General features: G+C 41.2%; 2 protein-coding genes across 2 annotated transcripts in view; both read left to right on the top strand.

Moving 5' to 3' along the window:
• The first annotated feature begins 147 nt into the window (after positions 1–147).
• CATSPER2 (cation channel sperm associated 2) lies at positions 148–16295 on the top strand. Its single transcript, XM_072740699.1, has 13 exons — positions 148–318; positions 635–781; positions 1520–1693; positions 1886–1954; positions 8166–8338; positions 8839–8994; positions 9271–9395; positions 10808–10986; positions 11201–11300; positions 11599–11655; positions 14202–14422; positions 14775–14942; positions 16158–16295. The coding sequence occupies exons 1-13, from the start codon at positions 210–212 to the stop codon at positions 16187–16189; spliced, it is 1710 nt and encodes a 569-aa protein (XP_072596800.1). The 5' UTR covers positions 148–209; the 3' UTR covers positions 16190–16295.
• STRC (stereocilin) overlaps positions 11597–18272 on the top strand; it is a 31624-nt gene continuing 24948 nt past the window's right edge. Inside the window, exon 1 of the mRNA XM_072740641.1 lies at positions 11597–11655. Coding sequence (XP_072596742.1) covers positions 11649–11655 — 7 coding nt within the window. The 5' untranslated portion in view covers positions 11597–11648. The remainder of the gene's footprint in view (positions 11656–18272) is intronic.

The raw sequence follows: 18272 nt of genomic DNA, 5'->3' as shown, positions 1-18272 counted from the left end.
TGAGGCGGACTGAGGTGGAGCCGAGCTGGGGGCCCGCTCTGAGCTCGTCTTCCGTGGGGAGAGCTGAGTTCGGGGGTCGCCAGAGTCGGAGGCGGAGAAGCGAAGTCGGGGCTGAGTGGGCGGAACAGAGCTTGGGCTGAGGTGAGGCCCAGAAGCGCGAGTGGAGCCTGCAGCCGAGGGACGCAGTTGGGACGGGACACGTTTTCAAAATGTCAGGCTGCTGCATTTGTCCAATTCCTCTTGGTTCGTCTTTCCGACGCAGCCCGAAGCCCTCCCACTGCCCCTCCTCATTGCGTTGCCTGATTACCTCAGGTCCAGGTGCGGCTCTTTGTCCAGCCCAGGGACTCCTGCCTTGTGGCTGCTACTCTTAATTAGAAATGCTGTCATGTGTATGGAAGTGACCCGGTCATGTGAAGGTGCCTGGTCACTTAGTCTACTAAGCAATGTCTCTTTTACGACTCTTAGCTCCTTTTGTTTCTCAAAAAAAAAAAAAAAAAAAAACTACCTCGAGTCTTGGTAAAAAATGTGTTTGACTTCTTAAGGGCAAAGAGGGTAGGAGAAGGGGAAGTAAACCTCCAATCTTTGGTGCACTCCAAGAATGAAATGACACTTGGTTTTCCCATTATTTTAACAGACATGGCCACCAGTCACCCAACAGGACACGTGCAACTGCCCCGAGCTGATGCCATTCGTTCACGTCTCATTGATACTTTCTCTCTCATCGAGCATCTGCAAGGCTTGAGCCAAGCTGTGCCAAGACACACTATCCGAGAGATAGTTGGTCAGCAGCCTGTTTCTTTCTTTTTTTTTTTTTTTTTTTTTAATGATAGTCACAGAGAGAGAGAGGCAGAGACACAGGCGGAGGGAGAAGCAGGCTCCATGCACCGGGAGCCTGATATGGGATTCGATCCCGGGTCTCCAGGATCGCGCCCTGGGCCAAAGGCAGGCGCCAAACCGCTGCGCCACCCAGGGATCCCAGCAGCCTGTTTCTTAACTTGCATAAATTTAAGATTCTTCTCTGCACCCTCCAAAGAGTAGAAAGCATAGAAACTATTTTAAGGGTGAAAAATTCAGGGAAGGTTGGCTTGGTTGCTAAGTTTGTAAATGATATCAAACCTGATAAGACTTTGTAAATAAAGCTCTTTGAACCCAGGAGATAGAAGAACCCAAGTAAAAGTCGCTCACTTTTTGGCCTAGGATAACTCCTAGTCCTGGTTGAGTTGAAAGTTTCTACGAAAGACACTGAAAACTTTCAGAGTTGAAACTGCTGCCTTTATTCTTGGGTGTTGACAGTGTTGGTCATAAGTGATATATCAGCTCTTATTCCAAACTAATGTTAATTGCTGGGAGAAGGAACAGCAAGGCAAATTTTGCACTAGGGAACCCATTATGTAACCAGTACCCCTGCCCCTGGCTGCCTGTTCTTCATATTCCCTAGAGACTTTTTCTTTTTGTGTGTGTGTGTGTGTGTGTGTGTGTGTGTGGTATCTCTACTGTCCTCTTTTAATTTTTGGTGTAGATCCTTCTGGCCAGAAGAAGCTTATGTTGGGAGATCAACACCAGCTTGTGCGCTTCTCCATAAAGCCTCGACACGTAGAACGAATTACACGTGCCCGGAGACTGATGAGCAGGCTTCAAGTGCGCTGTAGTCAGAGGCCACCCCTTTCTTTGTGGGCTGGATGGGTCCTTGAGTGTATCCTTTCATGCCGCTCATTTTTACCCCATGCCTTTCCTGTTTCTCTTGCTTCATCCTCTGCCTGATGACTTATTTCCCCTCTTCCAGACTCCACTTTTTTTCTCATCCTTGCTGGTTCTATTCTTGCCTTTATTATTTCACCTGTATAAGAAACAACTCCACTCCATATGTTTCCTTAAGAGAAAACAGGTCCTCTCTTCACAAACTTCATCATCTTTCTCATCTTTTTGAATACGATTGTACTGATGGTTGAAATAGGTGAGAACTGACATTGAATGAAAAAGGAAGTGACTAGGAGTCATTTTTCCTATAAAAAATATAGGCCATTTCTTTCCTTGAATGTTATTTTTTTAAGATTTTATTTATTCATGTGAGACACAGAGAGACAGGCAGAGACATAGGCAGAGGGAGTAGCAGGCTCTCTGTGAGGAGCATGATGCGGAACTTGGTGCCAGGACCCCAGGATCATGACCTGAGCCAAAGACAGACGTTCAACCACTGAGCTATCCAGGCATCCCTGAATGTTATTTGAATTGTGATAGGGACGATTATATTAAGTCTCCTGGAGTAGGATTTGTGCAACTGCTAAGACCTGGAAACATTTGGAGGGCTCTCAAGAGTGGTAGATATAAAGTAGTACTTATAGACACTTAGTACTCTAAGTGTCTTAGAGTATAATAGACTCACAGGAAATGGAAGATGTGAAGACCAGTTATATTTCTTGTGTCAGTTTAATAGTTGTTTAAATTAGCCTTTTGTATTCGCGATTTTGGTGCCTATCAGTGAATGATGCAACATTTACATTTTTTACAAGTATATTAAAGATTAAGTACAAATAAGAAAGCTCACAAAGTATGTAAAGTTATATACAAAATAGTAGATGAGCCAAAAAATGACTTAAAGAGTAAAAGATTCTAAAATCATTCCTAGGGCAGCCCTGGTGGCACAGCGGTTTGGCGCCGCCTGCGGCCCAGGGTGTGATCCTGGAGACCCGGGGTCGAGTCCCACGTCAGGGTCCCTGCATGGAGCCTGCTTGTGTCTCTGCCTCTCTCTCTCTGTGTCTCTATAAATAAAGTCTTTAAAAAAATAAAATAAAATAATTCCTAAACTACATGAAATGTTTAAAAGCAAAAGAACATCTGGAAAATCAGTGAGCTCATTTGATTATCATCTCAAACTGCTTAGAAATGATGAAGAGGACAGTAGAAGTACTCGCTTCCTTGTTTCATCTTCACTGTTTTGGGGAATTTTCCCACTTTAAAATAGTTTTTTGGGGATCCCTGGGTGGCGCAGCAGTTTGGCGCCTGCCTTTGGCCCAGGGCGCAATCCTGGAGACCCGGGATCGAGTCCCACATCGGGCTCCCAGTGCATGGAGCCTGCTTCTCTCTCTGCCTGTGTCTCTGCCTTTATCTCTCTGTGTGACTATCATAAATAAATAAAAATTATAAAAATAAAATAAAATAGTCTTTTAGGGCAGCCCGGGTGGCTCAGGGGTTTAGTGCCGCCTTTAATCGGGGGACATGATCCTGGAGACCTGGGATTGAGTCCCACATGGGGCTCCCTGCACGGAGCCTGCTTCTCCCTCTGCCTGAGGGAGCCTGCTTCTGTCTCTGCCTCTCTCTCTCTCTCTCTCTCTCTCATGAATAAATAAAATCTTAAAAAAACAATTATCTCCCTTTCCCTCCATCTCCTTCCCCTCCACACATGTACATACACACACACGCACACACTCTCTCTCTCTCTCTAAAAAAATAAATACTACAAAATATATAGTATACTGTAGTACATCAATGATATCAAGTATGGTTATAGATTTAAATATCTTTGACCCTATTGCATTAAAAGACTTATTTTTTTTTAAAGATTTTATTTACTCATGAGAGACATACAGAGGCAGAGACAGAGGCAGGATCATGACCTGAGTCGAAGGCAGACCCTCAACCACAAGCCACTCAGGTGCTCCAGGAGAGAGAATCTTAAGCAGGCTCCATGCCCAGTGTGGAGCCTGACTTGCAGCTTGGGTGCAGGGCTCCATCTCAAAACCTTGAGATCGTGACCTGATCAAGAGTCAGATGCTTAGGGCACCTGGGTGGCTCAGTAGTTGAGTGTCTGCCTTTGACTCAGGGTGTGATCCCAGAATCCTGGGATTGAGTCTCACATGGGACTCCCCACATGGAGCCTGCTTCTCCCTCTGCCTATGTCTCTGCGTCTCTCTCTGTCTCTCATGAATAAATAAAATCTTTTTAAAAAAAGAGAGATGCTTAACCAACTAAACCACTCAGGTACCTCTGTGCCCTGAAGTATTTTATTTTATTCCCATTGTGGTGAGGATTTTGAACCAAGTCACCCAAATTTCCTATTTCTTGTATAATAGTTGGCATGTATTTGCCTTGTGAGGTTAGGGATATAGTCTTAAGCCTTGGAATAAAGTAAACAGCAATAAATATACAGGATTTCCTGGATGTAAGGACAAACCAAAATACAATAGCACTAACCATTCTAGTTGGTAAAACAGTTGGATATGAAACATGATCACTGTGCCACAAAACAGGTATATTGCTTGAGTGGAAATTATCTGGCAAGTTCAGGAAAATTATATCTTATTAAGTATATTCTCATGGTAAAAAGGTGGGAGGATTTTGTAAAGGGAAAGAATTTGGGACTAACAGATTTCTTTGAACAGACTAATTCATGTGATAACATTAAGACTGTTTAGGTTTTTGGGGCACCTGGGTGGCTCAATGGTTGAGAGTCTGCCTTTGGCTCATGTCGTGATCCCGGGATCTTGGGATCGCGTCCCATATCAGGCTCCCCACAGGGATCCTGCTTCTCCCTCTGCCTAAGTCTCTGCCTCTCTTTCTGTGTCTCTCATGAATAAAGAAAATCTTTTAAAAAAAAATGTTTAGGCTTTTAAAAACAATTTTCCAGATCACAGTGTTATAGATGGGGGGGGGGGGGAATAGTAATTAATGAACAGTTCTCTAGATCAAAGCTCCCTAGTCTTTTTTTTTTTTTTTTTTTTTCTTTTAGAGAAAGTGTGCATTCCCAGGAGGCAGGAGGCAGGAGGCAGGGGGCGACAAAGGGAGAAAGGGAGAGAGAATCTTAAGCAGGCTCCAAGCCCAGCTCAGGACCTGATACTGGGCTCCATCTCATGACCCTGAGATCATGACCTGAGCCAAAATCAAGAGTCAGGAGCTTAACCAACTGAGCCACCCAGGCGCCCCATCCCCAGTCTTTTTTGTCTTATGATTTTGTTTCATAATAATACAGCTATATAAATTTGAAAACCTCCTTAAGAGTTTAATCATTCCACTACTTTTATGATGATGTAAAGAAACAAGTTGAAGTAAAGTAATATTTTAGACTAGCATGTTTTTAAATATTGTATTTTAATGTGTATAATATAAATTTAAAAATTATGTTAGCACATTTTTACTTATGCCATTTTTAAGTGATTCATGATTTTTTTTAAAGATTTTATTTATTCATGAGAGACACAACACACACACAGAGAGAGAGAGAGAGAGAGGCAGAGACACAGGCAGAGGGAGAAGCAGGCTCCATGCAGGAAGCCCGATGTGGGACTCCATCCCAGGTCTCCAGGATCATGCCTTGGGCCGAAGGCAGGCACCAAACCACTGAGCCACCCAGGGATCCCCCATGGTGTTTTTAAAGTAAATATATGATTTGCCCACAAATGAATTTTTATTTTTATTTATTTATTTTAAAGATTTTATTTATTCATGAGAGACACACAGAGAGAGAGGCAGAGACATAGGCAGAGGGAGAAACAGGCTCCATGCAGGGAGCCCGATGTGGGACTCAATCCCAGGATTCCAGGATCACACCCTGAGCCGAAGGCAGATGCTCAACCACTGAGCCACTCAGGCATCCCCACAAATGAATTTTTTTTTTTAATTTTTTTATTTATTTATGATAGTCACAGAGAGATAGAGAGAGAGGCAGAGACACAGGCAGAGGGAGAAGCAGGCTCCATGCACCGGGAGCCCGACGTGGGATTCGATCCCGGGTCTCCAGGATCGCGCCCTGGGCCAAAGGCAGGCGCCAAACCGCTGCGCCACCCAGGGATCCCCCCACAAATGAATTTTTAAAGGTCATCATATATTGTTTGGCTCAGGGATCAAATAAGTGTGCTTTATGTATTATATATACTTTTAAAGAATTTATTTATTCAGGAGAGATACAGAGAGAGAGAGAGGCAGAGACATAGGCAGAGGGAGAAGCAGGCTCCATGCAGGGAGCCTGATGTGGGCCTCAATCCCAGACCCGGGATCACATCCTATGCCAAAGGCAGATGCTCAACTGCTGAGCCACCCAGGTGTTCCTATATTATATGGTTTTAATTTGATTTTTTGTTCTTTTTTTAAAATTGAGATATAATTGACATAACATTAATTTCTGGTTTACAACATTATATATTATATTTTAAATATATATGTTAAGATGTAGGTGGAAATTTAATTATGTGTGAAGGTATTAACAAATGATGTTGGTAATTCTACTTTTCATTTTAAACATCAATTTGGCTTACTTTTATAGTTTTCACATTTTGTTTCCAAATGATGAGAGGAAGAAAAGAAAGAAGATTTGACTCATTTGCAATCCGTTTTCTGAAAATAACACATTGCAAGTGTGAATAGTCCTTATTTAAAAAAAATTATGTATAACATCACTATAATTTTTTTACATTGATTTTGAGGCTCTAGAGATATCTTGATGTGCTATATATAAGAATATTTCTGCAAGTTTATCTCAAGATGATCATCAGATTCTATAAATTGCATTCATCTGATCAAAAACTTTATATAGCATTAGTGTTCCTTACTTCATTGTGCATATAATGAGCCAAATCTTTTCTCCCTCTCATCATTAAAAAAAAAAAAAAATACATGATTTATCCACAAATGAATTTTTAAATTATATTATATGTTGTTTGGTGAGGGGATCAAATATATTTTATATATTATTTGTTTTTCCTTATTTTTTCATATTATATTTTTATTTTTATTTTTTTTTAATTAATTTTTATTGGTGTTCAATTTACCAACATACAGAAAAACACCCAGTGCTCATCCCGTCAAGTGTCCACCTCAGTGCCCGTCACCCATTCCCCTCCAACACCCGCCCTCCTCCCCCCCATATTATATTTTTAAATTTAATATTATAGATATAACCAGCCAAAAAACAATTACAATTTCAAACTGTTTAAGTGTCAAAATCAATAGTAGTTTGTGTTGTTCAGAGTGATTGAGTATGTCCTTCCAACCTCCATTAACTGCCGAGGATATCAGTCATAGTGCATTTAGAGGCTCTCAGATTGTTGTGTTTCAAAGGGAAACATATTAAATTATTATTTAGCTTCTAAGCCTATTTTTGATTTTAGCAGGGTTTTTTTCTACAGCATGGTATACATCCATTAAATGCATAAAAGAAATGAAGAAAGTTGAATGATGAAGGCAGTAAATTGAGGAATATCAATTAGCAAATAATAGGGTTTTAGAGAGAACGTATAGGATTTAATTTGCTTTGCATGACAAAATGAGTTTTAGAGAAAAATGGGAAAGCTTTAGAACTCTTTTTTTTTTTTTTTTTTTTTTTTTTATGATAGTCACAGAGAGAGAGAGAGAGGCAGAGACACAGGCAGAGGGAGAAACAGGCTCCATGCACCGAGAGCCCGACGTGGGACTCGATCCCGGGTCTCCAGGACCGCGCCCTGGGCCAAAGGCAGGCGCCAGACCGCTGCGCCACCCAGGGATCCCGGGAAAGCTTTAAAAGCTAACAGACGGGGCAGCCCCGGTGGGGTGGCGCAGCGGTTTCGCGCTGCCTGCGGCCCAGGGTGTGATCTTGGAGACCCTGGATTGAGTCCCAGGTCAGGCTCTCTGCATGGTACCTGCTTCTCCCTCTGCCTGTGTCTCTGCCTCTCTCTGCGTCTCTATGAATAAGTAAATAAAATCTTAAAAAAAAAAAAAAAACTAATAACCAAATATTTTTTTTATTATAACCCAGTATGTCTCATAATTCTGACTTCTTGTTTCTAGTTCCCTTATCAAGCACTTTACATATCATGGCCTATATTGTCATTCTGTTCTCAAGGCCTATTGCTTCTCTGTGAAGTTTGGGACGGGAGTACCAGTACAACAGACAGCATCAGTGGTAGTGAAGAGAGCAATCCCTTCATAGCTGTGTGGCCCCAGAATGGGAAGACAGTGACTTGCAGCTGTTAGGCATTTTGATACCAGCAGGAGACAAGTTGTTGCTATTTTTCATGGTCAACTCTGTCCTCCCCTGTATTCCACAGGTTGGAAAAAATATCAATGTTAAGAAGAGAAACAAAGAAAAATGGAATAGCCGCAGGCACAGCTGTGGTTTATAATAGCTTCTGATCATTTTATATCATTCAGTTTCCCAATTCCTTAACCTTTATTCATTCTTTGCTCTATTTTCACAGAACTGCTTGAATCCTCAAATACCAAACTGTGGTCTCTGAAACTGACACTGGAGGTGGCAGCTTGGTTCATCTTGCTTATTTTCATCTTAGAGATCCTTCTTATGTGGATATCCAGCTTTTTCCTCTTCTGGAAGAATGCCTGGAATGTCTTTGATTTTGTTGTCACAGTATTGGTAAGGATAGATATCCTGAGGATTTGTTTAGTGGGCTGAAGAATGAGCCTAGGTGAATCATAATGACAAGAAAATTTAATTCGATCACAAGAACTTCATTATCTTGATGTTTTTTCTAAAACTAAGAGCAGTCATTGTAGGAGTTGTTGGTAGTAGGAGCAAGACTGAATGCAACCACAACATTAACCCCAACAATCCACCAGTTACTAGGCACTTACTAAGTGCCAGGCACTCTTCTAAGTGTTTCACATGTATTTTCTCATTTGAGCTCCACAACAACCCAATGAGATAAGCACTATGTTTATCCCCATTTTATGTTTGAGCAAATTGAAACAGAGTTTAAGTAACTTAGTATAGGAAGGCTCAATTGGAAATAGTCCTCAGAGAATGCTATTCTAGGAATAATACCCAACAAACTATGAGGAAGATGAGATAAGAAGGGGTAACTGTGCATGGGTACTTTGGGTGTATTTTACTCATAATTTGTGTGTTTCCCACAGTCCCTGCTTCCTGAAGTTGTGGTACTGGTAGGGGTAACAGGCCAGTCTGTGTGGCTCCAGTTGCTGAGGATCTGCCGGGTGCTAAGATCTCTCAAACTCTTTGCACGATTCCGTCAAATTCGAGTCATTATTTTGGCCCTCATGAGGGCTCTCAAGGTGATTTGATTATTGCAGCTAAACCAACTGGGCAGGGTAATAAACATGGGAATTTAACATAAAACAAGTCTGGGTGGGTCAAAGAAGGCAACAAGGGACCCTATGAAATGTCATTGGATGAGAAAGGGATGGGGGAAGCTGCTATGGTCTAGAGATAATTGGGCTCGGGAGTGGAAGTAAGGGTTTTGGTGGGGGATTGCCAGGTTGGGCTTGACTCTGCTATAGGTAGAATCAGCCTAATCTGGCCCAGCTCTGACTTGAGGTCATGGCCTCTAGAGCATGACCTTCCTGTTGATGTTGCTGCTCATCTTCTTCTACATTTTTGCTGTGACTGGTGTCTACTTCTTTGAGGATTACACCCGTTCAACTCGCCAGGACCTGGAGTACCACATGTTCTTCTCGTAGGCAGGACCGGGGGAATCATGGGTGGAGGGAGAGAGTTGGGCAAGAAACTGGGAAGCTAGTCCAAAGTAATACAAAAAGTATAGTCTATTGTAAGAAACTGGAATAGAACACAATAAGGAGAAAGAAAGTGAAAGCAAAGGAATAGTGAGTGATATTAGCTCTGATTTTGAGGATAGTGTGGCTAGTTCCAGGTTTGCCTTGGGTTTTGAAATTTAAACAACCCCTCATCAACCATCTTTAAATAGCAGTATACCCCAGTGATTAAGCTTTGGTTTCTATGCCTCAGTTACTTCTTTTGAGAACTGGAAATATAGTAGCACTATCTCATAAGAGCATAAGAATAAAAGTAATGCATTTTTGCATTTAGCACAGGTTTTGACACAATGTAAGTGATCAACACTTGTTACTATGACTCTCAAACAGGTCACTGGTTTTACCCCAAAGTCTATGTGTGGAGGTTACACATGCACATACCTAGACTCATTGAAAAATAAAATCCTGATAAGATCTTTGTCTAGAGAAAACTGATTGCTAGTAGAAAGTCAATTGGATTTAGATGAGATAATGTTATTTGTGAACTGGAATCCAATCTTGTCAGCACCCCTTAGGTCTCAGACTAACAGGTAGCTTCGTAAGAGTTTTGAGTTAGGAAAGTCCTAAATATTCACCCTATTCAGGCCCTGATATTTTCAGCAAATTGTATATGGAGGACTAGGAAGGAAAGAAGGAAAATTTAGATACCTTCATTTAGATGAGATCTTTGGTGACATATTCATTATTTGGGATCACGTGTTTATATCTTATTTACTTAAGAATCACTTCATACCAGGGAACTAAATAGGAATGATGTTTGTTAATTTAAAAAAATTTTTTTTTAATTTTTATTTATTTATGATAGTCACAGAGAGAGAGAGAGGCAGAGACACAGGCAGAGGGAGAAGCAGGCTCCATGCACCAGAAGCCTGACGTGGGATTCGATCCCGGATCTCCAGGATCGCGCCCTGGGCCAAAGGCAGGCGCCAAACCGCTGCGCCACCCAGGGATCCCTGTTTGTTAATTTTTTAAGTGATCTCCTGTTCAGTGAATCCATAGAACAGTGAAGAGTGAACTTACAAAAAAGATACATAGTTGGTGATTCATTCAATTTTTAAAAATTCAGCCAGTACTGCTTATTGAGCACCTACTATGTTCCAGGCACTAATGGAAGAGTGAGAGATTTATGGATTATTCATGATAAAGGAAAACCTAAAAAAAAAAAAACCTAAACTGAAGAATGCTTAACTAAAAAATTGATAGAAAAGAAACCAAAGTCAGAAATGTTCTTATGTGGCTTTAAGAGTAAGAAAGTACTGTTTCTGAAAAATTTAGATCTCTGTTCTGTCTGTACCCACATATCCTTTTTATTTAGGGACCTGCTGAATTCTCTAGTGACAGTGTTCATCCTCTTCACCATGGACCATTGGTATGCACTGCTTCAGGATACCTGGAAGGTGCCTGAAGTCAGCCGTGCCTTCAGCAGCATCTATGTCATCCTTTGGTTGTTACTTGGTTCCATTATCTTTCGAAATATTATAGTAGCCATGATGGGTAAGCACGAAAGAGGTGAAGCTTGGTTGTGAGGGGTGGCTGGGAAGAAATTAAGGTGAAAGCTAGGATTGGTAGATTATGTATAGAGAGAATTTGAGGTAGCAGGAAAGCTTGGGGCCTGGAATGGATATTTCACTTGGTTTCTCCCCACTCAAGCCCTCTTCCCAGGTCTAGTCACCACCATCTCCCAACTCCTAATGGCCCTCTGGGGCAGTTACTAACTTCCAGAATATCCGGAATGAGCTGAATGAGGAGATGACACATCTGGAGGTTCAGCATAAAGCCGACATATTCAAGCGGCAGATTATCCAGAGGTAACTGCGCCATTTTCAAACCCAAGTTTAGTTCTGAAGGGTATCCCAACCTCATTCCCTGTTTCTACCCCTTGGCCTTGACCCCATTTTCCCGTTCCCTTCCACAGAAGATTTGCCGAAGGTTAGAATTCCCCAATTGCCTGATTCTTTATCCACCATTAGGTCTTCCTCACTCTTTTTCACCTTTTACTGCAATGTGTTCTCAGTTTTCTTCACTTTATGATCTGAATTCTTTTCTTTTTTCCTTACCACATTTATGCATCAGTGTAACTCTCTTCTGTGTTTTTTTGCTTTGCAGAAGACAAAACCTGTCCCCTGAGGCAATGAGGTCAAGCCTTAGCAAAGTGGATGCCAGGTTAGGAATTGGTGAATTGATATGGACACACATGAAGGAGGAGAGGGTAGAAAACCAAAGATGAAGATTGATTTTGATAGATAATCCATTTATTCAATAACTATTTATTGTAGGGGGTTGAATTGTGACCCCTCAAAAGAAATGTCCCTGTCCTACCTAATCCCCTGGAACCTGTGAAAATGACTTTATTTGGAAAAGGGGTCTTTGCAGATGCAATTAAATTAAGGATCTTGAGATGCAATCATCTTGGATTATCCAGGGAGGTTCTAAATGTAGCAACAAAGGCTCTTATAAGAGATAGAAGAGGAGAAGACATAGAGAAGAGAAGAGATGTGAAGATGGACATAGAAATTGCAATGATGCAACCATAAGCCAAAGGAAGCCAATGAATGCTAGGCAATTGCCAGAAGCTAGAGGGAGCAAAGAATCTTCTCCCTTAGAGCCTCCAGAGAAAGTATGGCCCTGTTGACACCTGAATTTCAGATTTCTGGCTTCCAGAATTGTGAGAGAATAAGTTTCTGATATTTCAAGTTACCAAGTTTGTGGTAGTTTGTTACAGCAGCCTTAGGTAACTAATACAAGTACTTTCTATGAAGCAGATGTCATTCTAGACCTTGAGTGTTCAGCAGTGAACAAGAGAGCAGAAGAAGAAATAAGAAATTCATTCATCCATTGAGAAATAATTATTTAGGGGCACCTGGCTGGCTCAGTTGGTAGAGCATGTGACTCTTGATCATGGGGTCATGAGTTCGAGCCCTACATTGGGCATGGATCCTGCTTAAAAAATAATTATTATTACTTATATATACTTTTTTTTTATTAAGCAAACTCTGTACCCAACTTGGGTATTGGGTACATGCTTGAACCCATGACCCCCCGAGATCAAGAGTCAAATCTCTACTGACTGAGCCAGTCAGGTACCCCAAGAAATAAATATTGAATACTCATTAGGTGTTGGGCTATATCAGTGAACAAAAGAGACAATAATGCCTGTTCTCATGGAGCTTACATATCAGCAGGGGGAAAAAGACAATAAACAATACATCAAATAAGTAAATTAATGTATTAAAACATGGTGAGCATTATGAAAAAAAGTAGAATAGGTTAAAAAGGTTTGGAATAGGGAAGCCTGGGTGGCTCAGTGGTTAAGCGTCTGCCTTCAGCCCATGGCATGATCCTGGAGTTCTGGGATCGAGTCCCACATAGGGCTCCCTGCATGGAGCTTGCTTCTCCCTCTGCCTATGTCTCTACCTCTCTCTATGTGTCTCTCATGAATAAATAAATAAAATCTTTTTAAAAAATGAGGTTTGGAATATAGAGTGGGAATTTCAGATGAATTATACATTTTAAACAAGGTAGTCTGGATGGCCTCATTGAAAAGGTAACATTTGAACGAAGACTTGGAGGAAATAAGGGGATTACTGCATTAGATATCTACGGAAAGAGTATTATGGGCAGAGGAAACAGCTAGTAAAAGACCCTAAGCCAGAAGCATTCCTGAGTTTGATAAACAGCAAAGAAACCACTGTGACTAGAGCAGGGTGATCAGTGGGGAAAAGTGATAGAAAATGAGGTCAGAGAGATAATGAGGACCTGATCCTGTAGGGCTGTGAGGGCCACTGTAGGGACTTAAGCTTTTACTCTGAGTGAAATGGAGATCAGAGTAGAGCAGTGACATGAAATGACTTACATTTAAGGATTATTCTGGTTGCCTTGTTGATGCACTGTAGAACAAGGGAAAAAGCAGAGAGATGAGTTGAAGGCTAAAGCTATCCAGACAAGAGGCAAGAGGCTCAGACCAGAGTGGCACCAGTGAGAAAAGATGTTTTTTAAGGTAGAATCAGTAGGTTTTCTTGGTGAATTGGTTGGAGTATAAGAGAAGAGTTGAGTATGTCTCTGAAGTTTTGGCCAGAGTAGCTGAAAGGATGGGTTAGCTAAGATGGGGAAGGCTATGAGTGGAAGAGGTTTGATGGGCAGAATTTGATTTGGGTTAAATTTGAGATATCTATTGGACATTCAAGTGGTGATATGTGAGTAAAAGTTGTATATGCAAGTCTGGATTGAGGAGTGAAATCTAGGCTAGAGGTTTAAATTTACGTTTAGAAGACATTTAAACTCAGGAGAAAAGATCACCGAAGGAGTGACTATAGATGGGGAAGATAAAAAGGTCATGAACTGAGCCTTGTGGCCTCTCAAGAGATAGAATTGAAGGAGTGAAGCTATAGTTATGGTATAAAAGGCATAGAGCTATAGAGTGAAGAGCTAAAACTTAGCAAAATAAGGTAGAGTGTGAAATGTTGAAGCCTGAGTAAAATGGAACATGGAAGCTATGTGGTGAGGAGCACTATTAGGGATATACCACATGAGATCATTGAAGTTGAAAGTGCTTAAAAGCTCAAATTTTGGGAGTAGTTTGGCCCTCATTACCTTAAGGTACTTAAGTCCCAGTTTTAGGGGATGGCAAGGGCCAGGGCCTGTATAATGAAAGAACTAGCCCTATCTCATGAATGTATTTGAAGCAATAAAATTTCTCCTTTCACTTATAGAAATGCCAATCAACAAAGGGAATCTGTGGATTTATCAAAAGCTTTTGAAGAGTCTAAACACAATGCTGATGAAGAGGGTTCAAGAGCACCTGTGTCAAAAACAAAAGCGTCCTTCTTGTCAAAAATGAAAAAGTCCTCCCCTTCCCCCTCCTCTCACTCTTCTTACTTCTCATCTTCATCCTATTCCTCTTCTTCTGACTCCAGATATGTAGACCCCATTGGTAAGCAGAGTTTCTTTCATTTGAATTAGGACTCCTCCAGGAGAGACATCCCAATCTTAATAGGAGCTCTCCCACTATTATCTACTTCCAGTTTTCTCCTCCAGTATGATTTTCTGGTCTTAATTGCTTACTTTGTGCTTTCTTTAATTTCCCTTGTACTTCTGCTTCACTTTGGGTAAGTGTGGCTGTCTTTACTTATTGTAAAAAGTGGTCTCTTGGTGATGTACCCTTTTCCCTCCCTGATTCCTGTTTACTCTTTCATCCCTGCTTTTTCCACACACGATAGGATCTATTAGCTCTGCCCAGCTTCCACAGGTCTAGACATGTTTTTAAGAAGCATTCCTCCCTTTAGGTCAGTTGGACTGGGAGACTCACGTACACCAGAATCTGCCTGGACTAATGCAAATGGATCAGGATGATCAAGTTGTTTGGCCTAGAGATTCACTCTTCCGATATTTTGAGTTGCTAGAAAAGCTTCAGTATAACCTAGAGGAGCGTAAGCATTTGCAGGAGTTTGCAGGTATGGATTTAAGACAGTCATGGGAACCAAGGCCTAAGTACTTTGGAGTAGCATATTGGAATTGCATATATAACTGGGGAGAAGGAGGGGAGTATCCACTATTTTGGCATTTCAGCCTCTGAATTTCCACCTCACATTTAAAAAGGTAATTCTTTGTTTTTTTATGTTACGTTTTAATGTCCTGATTTCTTATAATCTAGAGAGAACCTGACAGCTTTGCTTTTCCAGTAGGGAAAATCTAAATCCTAAGAGGTCTGAGAGCTTGTTTTCCAAGAAGAAAGTGTCCAATTGCAGATGAGGCTCAAGCCTCAGCCTCAAGTTGAATAGCAATGGGGATTATATAGTGAGCAGAAAGCTCGTAAATGCCCACTGCTCCCAGCCCCCAAAGAAATTTATGAATTATAGCCCTTTCTTCCTTTCAGCCCCTTCTAGTGGTAGCCTAGGCAGAGAGAATGTACATTGTTTAAATAGTAGAGTTAATTTAAGTGGAAAACTACCTGCCCAAAATTATTTCCCCTAAATTTCTCTTTTGAAATTTTACCACTTGGAGATGAATTTGGGTTAATAAATTCTCCCTCTAAAAATACAAAAACTGGAACAGGGGCCATTTTTTATAATTTTTTTTAAAGATCTTATTTATTTATTCATGAGAGACACACAGAGAGGCAGAGACATAGGCAGAGGGAGAAGCAGGCTCCATGCAGGGAGCCCTAGTATGGGACTCGATCCCGAGACTCCAGCATCATGCCCTGAGCTGAAGGCAGGTGCTAAACTGCTGAACCACCCAGGCGTCCTGATTTTTTATAATTTAATAGGGATTAGTGTTGTTTCCTCATACCTAATTGAAATCAGCTCACTGTGAAAACAACGAGGGAAAAGGAATGTGTAGGCTCAGGAGGGCAATCAGAGGAATTATTAACAGTGGAACACAAAATTTAGAGCAGAATGTCACAGACAGGCTTTGCCTACTTCAAAATGTTGCCTAAGGTTAATCCTGCTTTTTCCAGTTGTCCTCAGCCCTGTCTTCCCACTTGTTCTCTGGGTAGAAAGAGGGTGAAAGAAGGAGCAAGGGAGCTTCTTTAATCTGGGTTAATTTAGAGGGCTTACTTAAAGTAAAGGTTAGTAAAAATTTGTGTGGGAACCTAGAACCCAGAAAAGCCAGATCTTCAAACATTTGTATGTCCTGAATATTCTTAGCTTCCCATTTCTTTACAGTGCAGGCGCTGATGAACTTTGAAGACAAGTAAAGCTGACGATGGATGACTTTGATTTCTTTGGCAAAAATTAATGAAAGGAATAGTTGGAAATGGAGAATTCAAAGTATAAATGTCTAATAAATACTTTTGATAATCACTTAGTGGTCTATCTGTGAGACATAGGGGATACCAAAAGGTATAAAGTCAGGCGAAAAAGTTAGTTCAGATGCTAGTGGGGCCCATGGTCCTTTGCTTTCTGCTCTTCCCACAGCTCCTGAATCTCACTTTTTCTTGACTTTGTCACTGTAACCCCCACCCTTCCAACCTCTATGTCCTGACAGAGTCCTAACTTTACCATCTCCCTCCCTGATGGGTACAGGCTTCTGGAGGTGGGAGGGTAAAGAGATCCCAGAAGCTATAATGTAAGTAATTGAAAACTATTGTTTCCATTGCCTATTCTATGAACATTGCTTCTCCTATGCACTATTAACTTTCATCAAACATTGGGGTGCCTGGAGGACTCAGTTGGTTAAGCCTCCAACTCTTTTTTTTTTTTTTTAAGATTTTATTCATGAGAGACACACAGAGAGGCAGAGACATAGGCAGAGGGAGAAGCAGGCTCCATACAGGGAGACCGATGTGGGACTCCAACCTGGGACTCTAGGATCACACCCTGGGCCAAAGGCAGATGTCCAACTGCTGAGCCACCCAGGCATCCCCAAGCCTCCAACTCTTGATTTCTGCTCAGGTCTTGATCTCAGGGCCATGGGATAGAGTGCCGTGTCGGGCTCTGCCCTCACACAGAGTCTGCTTGTCCCTCTCCCTCTGCACCTCCCTGCCACTCATGCTCTCTCTGTAGAATCAATCTTTTTTTTTAAAAGAGTCCCTTTATGGGGTACCTGAGTTGCTCAGTGAGTTAAACATCTGGCTCTTGATTTGAGCGTCCAGCTTCAGTTCAGGTCATGATCTTATGGGTCCTGGGATCCAGCCCCTCATTGGGCTCCTCGCTCAATGGCAGGGAGTCTGCTCAAAGATTCTCTCCCTCTGCCCCTCCCCCCACTCATGCACCCTCTCTCATTCTCTCAAATTTGAGAGATGCGGCCTTGATTCCAGGACCCCGGGATCATGACCTGAGCTAAAAGCAGACATTTAAACAACTGAGCCACCCTAAGTAAATAAATCTTAAAAAAGAAGGGTCCTTTTATTCCATTTCCTTGCTATTGCTCCAGGCAGTGATACTATGTAGGATTATTCAAATGAGTAACAGTCCCACGGACTTTTAGTGTTAAAAGAGAGACCTCAGAGTTCATTTATTTCCCATCAAATCAGGAACATCTTTTAGAACATCACTGAAAGGGGGTACCCAACTGAAGCTTAACATTTCTTTATTATCTAGAAGGGATCCCCATTCCACTGTTGGATGACTCAAGTGTTTACAAATATTTGTTGTTAAACATTCTGTCATTTACTATGTGCTTAACATGCATTAGGACATAATATATATATATATTATATACATACATAAAAACACTGAGTTGTACACTTTTAAATGGTGAATTTTATATAGATTAGATGTAATTTTTTAGAAGATTTTATTTTTATTTGAGCCCCAACATAGGTCTCAAATTCATAATCCCAAGATCAAGAGCCACATGCTCCATGGACTGAGCCAGCAGGTGTACCTACATCTCATTTTTTAAAAAGATTTTATTTATTCATGAGAGAGAGGCAGAGACACAGGCAGAGGGAGAAGCAGGCTCGCCAAGGGGAGCCCGATGCAGGACTTGATCCCCTGATGGTGGGATCACACCCTGAGCCAAAGGCAGATGCTCAACTGCTAAGCCACCCAGGCGTCCCTAGATCTCAATTTTTAAAATGAAGATTGTCTAAAACCAAGAACCAACATTATGTTACAAGGAAAATGACTATTTTAGTCATTCCTCATAAAATTAAAAAAATGTTTTTTAAATGTTTTAAAATAAATGTTAATATATAATATTGTATTAAAAATCCTATCATAACAAATAGGGCGTAACTATTTGGAAAGAAGAGAAGGATGGTTTAAACAGGTGAAAGCGATTAAGAGCACTTCTCATGATAAGCACTGAGTAATGTATAGAATTGTTGAATTCTA

Source organism: Vulpes vulpes, chromosome 15 (assembly GCF_048418805.1).
Source record: "Vulpes vulpes isolate BD-2025 chromosome 15, VulVul3, whole genome shotgun sequence".
In the NCBI taxonomy this organism is placed as follows: Eukaryota; Metazoa; Chordata; class Mammalia; order Carnivora; family Canidae; genus Vulpes; species Vulpes vulpes.
This window is presented reverse-complemented; position numbering and strand designations above follow the sequence as displayed.

Coding starts and splice junctions, on each gene's coding strand:
- CATSPER2 (XM_072740699.1), top strand. CDS start 210: ATGTCAGGCTGCTGCATTTGTCCAATTCCTCTTGGTTCGTCTTTCCGA. Junction 782..1,519: donor CACTATCCGAGAGATAGTTG/GTCAGCAGCCTG, acceptor TTTTTGGTGTAG/ATCCTTCTGGCCAGAAGAAG. Junction 11,656..14,201: donor CTTAGCAAAGTGGATGCCAG/GTTAGGAATTGG, acceptor TTTCACTTATAG/AAATGCCAATCAACAAAGGG.